The sequence below is a fragment of the Trifolium pratense genome, linkage group LG2, assembly GCF_020283565.1.
Source record: "Trifolium pratense cultivar HEN17-A07 linkage group LG2, ARS_RC_1.1, whole genome shotgun sequence".
Classification (NCBI taxonomy): domain Eukaryota; kingdom Viridiplantae; phylum Streptophyta; class Magnoliopsida; order Fabales; family Fabaceae; genus Trifolium; species Trifolium pratense.
The window spans coordinates 48,181,861-48,189,496 of NC_060060.1; the positions used below are offsets into that span (position 1 = coordinate 48,181,861).

Genomic DNA, 7,636 nt, shown 5'->3' on the forward strand with positions numbered 1-7,636 from the left:
TTTCTATGTTTTTGTTATTGAAAATACAGGTGCAAAATGATAATTTATAGAGTGAGATATTGAGTAGGAAAAGAGAATAGAGAATGTTTGACTTTTCAACATGAAAAAGACCTTAATACAATGTTTCAAAATTTGCAAGGTTTACCGAATGTTAGTTGGTTCAGTGGTGATTAGCGCTGAACTTGGTAGGAAGGTTCACAATTCGATCCCCTACAATTGTATTTAGGAGGGACTGAAATCACTTGATGTCAGAACTCGTCCCGAACTCTGGAATAATAGGACCTCCTTTCTCTAGGAACTAAAGGGTGAAAACCAAATTTTTTTTGTAAGGTTTTGCTAGTTTAAAGTTTAAACCATTTTTTGCCGACAGGATATTTTAGAACGTTTAATTTCCTTAAATCACTAGTAAATGTGTTTCCATTTTTGCTCTTAGCCGATTTTCAACACGTTTTACATCCAATATAATTGAGTGTGCGCCTTTCATGGAATAGGGGCCTCAGAAAAAAAAAAAAAAAAGATATTAGTATTTGTAATTAAAGGTATAAAATTAAGGATTGTGAGGCTTTTAAATGAGAGATCGTGGAGTTCAAATATTTTGAGATTCTTTTTATTCTAAAATAAAGGATTTATTAGTTACAAAAAATCTTAAAAAATATTTTTTTATTGTCAATAAATTTTTAGATACTTTATAGCTAATTACTATACTATAATTTTATTTAATGAAAAAACATATGATAGAGATTGTTTTCTTTATCAAATGAACAACAAACTATGTCGCTAACCCTTTTTAAATAACAAAATCAATAATCATAAAAATAATATTCATAATTCTAGGAGACACAACATTATTTTGCAAAGATTAACAACCTCTAGTCTGTTGGCGCAGCTGAAGCTTTTGGCTTGGATCACTTTGGCCTGCACAGGCCTAGCAGACAAGGATACACGCGCGCGCTGCACTGCACTCTGGCCACACCAATGAGCACAGTTTCTGCAGGATCTACTATCCTTGTTGCTGCAACAATGGTGAATGGATGGAAGGAATGAAAAGCACTTGTTTAACAGAGGAAGAAGAAGAAGATTAGGGAAAAATAGAATCAGTTTTATTCATCCTCAATGGGGAAAAGTAGTTGAATACAATCACTAATCATGAGCCAATTATTTATACTAGATCATCACAATGGTTGATGATTCTCTTAGGCCCTAACCAACTAACAACTCCCTAACTGACTCTAAAACACTTTAACAACCTAGGTGAAACAAACACTAACTGAATCTAACAAACTCTATTAACAAACTAACTAACTTGCTTCTCAAGCAATTAGTTACACTTTCACTTTTTTTGCTAGCTTGCACACCAAGTCAGCTTATGCACAATATGAATTAATCATCTAGAGTCCTCTTAGATTCAACACACCCCCTTAATTCATGTTGTCCACTGTTTCAATTCCCATTTCACTTCTCAATTTTTCAAATACCTGTGTTGTTACAGCCTTGGTTAACAAGTCTGCAACTTGCTCTTCACTTCTGCAGTGCATTAGGGCCAAGTTACCATTGCTTACCTGCTCTCTTAAGTAATGGAACCTTAGCTCTATATGCTTGCTTCTTCCATGAGCAATAGGGTTCTTTGCAAGATTGATAGCAGACACATTATCAATCTTCAAAGTCACTGTCTCACACCTGTCTTGACTGATCTCTTCAATTAGGTTTTTCAACCAAATAGCTTGACAAGTGCTGAGTGATGCTGCTATATATTCAGCTTCACATGAGGATAAGGCTACTACAGGTTCCTTCTTTGAACACCATGATATTGGTGATCCACCATAAAAAAACATATAGCCAGTTGTTGATTTTCTATCTTCATGATCACCACACCAATTTGAATCTGTGTAGCCTATCAGCTTGCATTCTTTGCCTTTATCACTTGCAGGGAACATAATACCATAGTTTATGGTCCCTTTCACATATCTAAGTATCCTTTTTACTGCAATCAAGTGTGAACTTTTAGGCCTTTCCATGAACCTGCTAGCAATCCCTACACTGTAAGCCAAGTCTGGCCTTGTATTGCACAAATACCTCAGAGAACCAATCATCTTTCTATAGAATGTAGGGTCTACATCCTCTTCTTCTGCACACTTTGTTAGCTGTGACCTTGGCTCAGCAGGTGACAATGCAACATTGCATTTGTCCATCTCAAATTTCTTCAAAATCTCTGATGCATATCTAGTCTGGTGCATTAAGATTCCTTGCTCATTCCTCAGAAACTCAATGCCTAGAAAATATGTCATGAGGCCTAAATCTGTCATTTCAAACTCTTCCTTCAAGTCACCCTTGAACTCACTGATATAAGATTCATTGCTCCCTGTGATGAGCAAATCATCTACATATAGGCAAATTATAATGACTCCCTTTGCAGCATCTTTCTTGACATACACTCCATGTTCTGTGACACATTTCTTAAACCCTATTTCATTTAAGAATTTGTCAATCCTTTTGTTCCAGGCTCTTGGAGCTTGTTTCAGACCATAGAGTGCCTTCTTAAGCTTGTACACCTTAAGCTCTTGACCTTTCACTTCATAACCAGGTGGCTGGGCAACATATACTTCCTCTTCTATAGGACCATTCAGAAAAGCTGACTTCACATCCATTTGATACATTGGCCAATCATTTAGGTTAGCAAGAGCAGTTACTAACCTAATTGTTTCCATTCTAGTAACAGGTGCAAACACTTCATCATAGTCAATACCTTCTTTCTGAAGAAATCCCTTTGCCACTAGCCTTGCTTTGTATCTGGTTATTTCACCCTTTGAGTTCACTTTCAGCTTGTAAACCCACTTTACATCTATTGCTTTCTTTCTCTGTGGAAGATCCACCAGCTCCCATGTTTGATTGCTTTCAATTGAATCCAATTCTTCTTTCATAGCACATCTCCACTTTTCACTTTGTAGAGCACTATGCACATCAATTGGTTCAGATTCAGCCATGAATGCTAAATGGATCAACTCACCATCATTGTTCACTTGACCATCTGAGTTCATTTCACACTCTTGTAATCTTGCTGGTAGAACTCTAGGCCTATTTGATCTTCTCACCTCAGGCACTGGCTGATTTACTTGTTCTTCACTAACTTCTTCAATCATCACACTAGTTGACTTCTTTCTGTCATTAGTGTTCCAGTCCCATTCCTTGAGTTCATCAATTATTACATCTCTACTGATCACCACATTGTTGTTGATTGGATCATAGAGTTTGTAACCTCCAGTTGAGTGATAACCAACCAATATCATCATTGTTGACTTATCATCCAACTTCTTCCTCAATTGATCTGGTGTGTGTTTGAAAACTAGTGAACCAAACACTCTCATATGATTCACATTTGGCTTGTGTCCTGACCAACATTCTTCTGGTGTGATACCCTTCAATCTCTTTGTAGGGCACCTGTTCAATGTATAAGTAGCAGTAGAAACTGCTTCACCCCATAACTCCTTAGGTAAATGCTTTCCCTTCAACATACACCTCACCATATCCATTATTGTTCTATTTTTTCTTTCAGCAGTCCCATTTTGCTGTGGAGTATATGGTGGGACTATGTCATGCACAATGCCTTCATTGTCACTGAATTTTGCAAATTCATGTGATACATACTCTCCACCCCCATCTGTTCTTAGGGTTTTGAGCCTCTTACCACTTTGTCTTTCAACTGTAGCTTTAAATTTCTTAAAAGTTTCAAACACATCACTTTTCTTGCTTATCAAGTAAGTCCATAGTTTTCTGCTAAAGTCATCTATGAAACTTACAAAATACCTGTTACCTCCAATTGAGTTCACTTGCATTGGACCACATACATCTGAATACACCACTTCAAGTACACCATTGGTTTTACTTGCTGCATGCTTGCTGAAGCTTCCTCTGTGCTGCTTTGACTGCACACACTCTTCACAAATTTCTTCAGGCACTTGCAGGCTTGGCAAGCCTGTCACCATCTTTGATTTTTGCAGTAAGCTGAGGTCCTTGAAATTCAAGTGCCCCATTCTATAGTGCCATCTTCATTCTTCTCTTCTTGATGCAGTCATCAAGCACTTGTGATTCAGAACATTGAGCCCAATCTTGAATGTTCTATTCTTTGACATTTCAGTTTTTAACATCAAGTTGCCTTTAGTGTTGTACACTTTCAGCAACCTATTCTCCATTATAATTCTGTAATATTTCTCTAGCAATTGGCCTATACTGAGTAGATTACATTTCATACCTGGTATGTACAATACACCAGAAATCACTGAACACTTGCCATCCTTTCTTTTGATTGTTACATCACCAATAGCTTGTACTGCAAGACTGCTATTGTCTGCAAACTTGACATTGTGATTCTGAGTAGCCTTCATCTTGAAGGTCACTTTCATCTTTTGTAGTTACAAGAAGCATAACTGAGCCTTCATCATCATCGTCATTTCTAGCCATTTTGGCTTCAGCATCACTTGATTCCTCTTTGAATCTACATTCATCTGCAAAATGACCATAATTTTGGCAATTATAGCATTGAATGTGTTTCTTATCAAACTTGCCTCTTCCACCTCTGCCACCTCTTCCACCTCTTCCACCTCTTCCACCTCCATTGTAACCACCTCTACCACCATTGAACTGTTTCTTCTGATTTCCACCTCCTTTGGTATCTTGATTCTCTTTTCCATTTCCATTCTGATAACTATCTTTTCCCTTATTGCCTTGCCATTTTCCCTTTCCTTTCTTATTCTTGTTACCCTGCTGTACTTGTAATGCTACCTCACCATTGGATTTATCAGAATTTCTCTAATTCATCCTTTGCTCATGTGCTTCTAAAGACCCTTGCAGTTCCTCAACCTTGATAGTGTCAAGATCTTTAGACTCTTCTATTGCAGCTACCACATAGTCAAACTTAGGAGTTAAAGATCTCAGTATCTTTTCAACTCTCATTGTACCAGACACAATTTCACCACATGCTTTCATTTCATTAACTAATTTTGCAATCTTTGTAAAGAATTCACTTACAGTTTCTTTCTCTTCCATTTGTAGCTGTGCAAACTTGCTTCTTAGGGTTTGTAGCTTCACTTTCTTCACCTTCTGATCTCCAGCATAAGCTGTAGCCAAGATATCCCAAGCTTGCTTAGCTGATTCACAATCTCCAACCTTTTCAAAGATATCAGGGCTTACACTTTGATGGATTATGAACAATGCCTTGTAGTCTTTCTTCTTCAATTCTTTGTGTTGAGTTCTTTGAACCTCTGTTGCACCTTCTGGGAGTGATTCCACACCATTAATCACTTGATCCATCACATCTTGATAATTGAACAAAACTTTCATCTGTTTGCTCCAATTATCATAATTCTTTCCATCCAAGACTGGAAGATTCGCAGGGAATTGACCATTGTTGAAGGTTGCCATGGTTAAAGCACGAACCAGGCTCTTGATGCCAGATGTTGGCGCAGCTGAAGCTTTTGGCTTGGATCACTTTGGCCTGCACAGGCCTAGCACACAAGGATACACGCGCGCGCTGCACTGCACTCTGGCCACGCCAATGAGCACAGTTTCTGCAGGATCTACTATCCTTGTTGCTGCAACAATGGTGAATGGATGGAAGGAATGAAAAGCACTTGTTTAACAGAGGAAGAAGAAGAAGATTAGGGAAAAATAGAATCAGTTTTATTCATCCTCAATGGGGAAAAGTAGTTGAATACAATCACTAATCATGAGCCAATTATTTATACTAGATCATCACAATGGTTGATGATTCTCTTAGGCCCTAACCAACTAACAACTCCCTAACTGACTCTAAAACACTTTAACAACCTAGGTGAAACAAACACTAACTGAATCTAACAAACTCTATTAACAAACTAACTAACTTGCTTCTCAAGCAATTAGTTACACTTTCACTTTTTTTGCTAGCTTGCACACCAAGTCAGCTTATGCACAATATGAATTAATCATCTAGAGTCCTCTTAGATTCAACATAGTCCTCTAATATTAAGAAGTCAAAAATATCAAATCCATAACAGTATAAACACATATTTGATTTCCCAAAAAACTTTTGAGGCAAGTTAAATTATAAGCAACCTTTTTTGTTGGCAGAATAGAAGTTTCGGGAAAAAGGCGTGTCCACCCTAGCTTGTGTGTTGTCGTATATATATATATATATATATATATATATATATATATATATATATATATATATATATATATATATATATATATATATGTGGCAGGATTCTTATCTCTCTATATATGTACGTATGTGGTAAATATTTGTGGCAGGATTCTTGTGTCTTTCTTGGTCTTACATTCACACGATTCTTATCTCTCTAAATATTTGTGTTTCTTGGTCTTATCTCTATATATGTATGTGGTGATCAACCATAAAATGCTACGATGATCTCAATACTATTATAATGAATATAAATTTTATAAAATTTATTGTTGGATTGAAAGTTTATATCGAATAGATCATCTATAAAAAAATTTAGAAAAATTTAAAATCATTTGATATATTATTGAGACTTATAAAAATTAACGGTATTTAAGAGAAACTCATAAAACGTTAATCTTAATGGGTCTATAACATATCAAATAATTTTTAATTTTTCTAATTTTTTTTATTGATGATCTATATCATATAAATGTTGGATTTATCTCCTTTTAATTATTGATGATCTGTTCCAACAATGTCTGGCACATGAGTTTCCCCAAACAGTTTGTGATGAAGCGTAAGAGAAGACTTTCTTGTCATAGTGACATCAATTGCATTCTTAATATCAGGATGATGTTCTAAGATTATCCCACATAATAATGAAGGAAAAGCAATAGGCATCTTTATATCCAAGGAATTGCCATGTTCAACAGTTTCACCAAAAATATATGCACCAAAATCAAAAAGAGTTTTAGTACCAACAAAATAAATGAATTTTCCCAAACATGTAGCCACATCATATGTGTGAGTGGTAGGGACCCAATTGCCTGCACCAATTCTGTTGAGAATAGCATATTTGACAGATAGTTTTGTAGTAGACAACTTCATGAACTTTGGCCAAATTTTAACTTTCCCAGTAGTAATTTCCTTACTCACAGCACTATCAGATACCTCTAGCTCAACTTGAGGTTTTTCACTCCTTCCAAAATATTTGTTGATCATAGCAGGGGAGAAGTTCACACACATTCCTCTAACATGTACTTTCTGATATTCCTTGCTCAATGGATTGTCACAATCTTCAAAAATATTCGCCAGAAACTCTCTTACAAGTTTTTCATAACAGGGACCAAATCCCTTCACAGTCTTCATTAAACCTGCTTGCTCAATGAGGTCCAAGATGTCTTGACATTCTAGAGCATATTTTCCCAATTCTCTCTCCAGTGCAAGTCTTCTTTTGCACACAAAATCTCATCTCTGTGCATAAACAACATAATGGAATGAAACATTGTCATAGGGAGCAACATGAACATTTTGAGGGATCTTTATTCCACCAGACTTCTTCTTTGAGGCAGAGGGTGTAATGTTTGGCACATTCTCCTCAACATCATACTCAGAGTCACTAGATGAAGCTTCTTTTCTTTTGAGACTCTGCTTCTTCTTACTAGTAGGAATAGATACTTTACTCCAGCCCTTCTTTGG

General features: G+C 36.4%; 1 protein-coding gene across 1 annotated transcript; it reads right to left on the bottom strand.

The window, feature by feature from the left end:
• Nucleotides 1-4,043: 4,043 nt before the first annotated feature.
• On the bottom strand, nucleotides 4,044-5,415 carry LOC123904832. Its single transcript, XM_045954442.1, has 4 exons — nucleotides 4,855-5,415; nucleotides 4,560-4,758; nucleotides 4,356-4,499; nucleotides 4,044-4,246 (listed from the first exon to the last, which is right to left on the bottom strand). Exons 1-4 carry the CDS (start codon nucleotides 5,413-5,415, stop codon nucleotides 4,044-4,046), a joined length of 1,107 nt encoding a protein of 368 aa, XP_045810398.1.
• Between the last annotated feature and the right edge of the window lie 2,221 nt (nucleotides 5,416-7,636).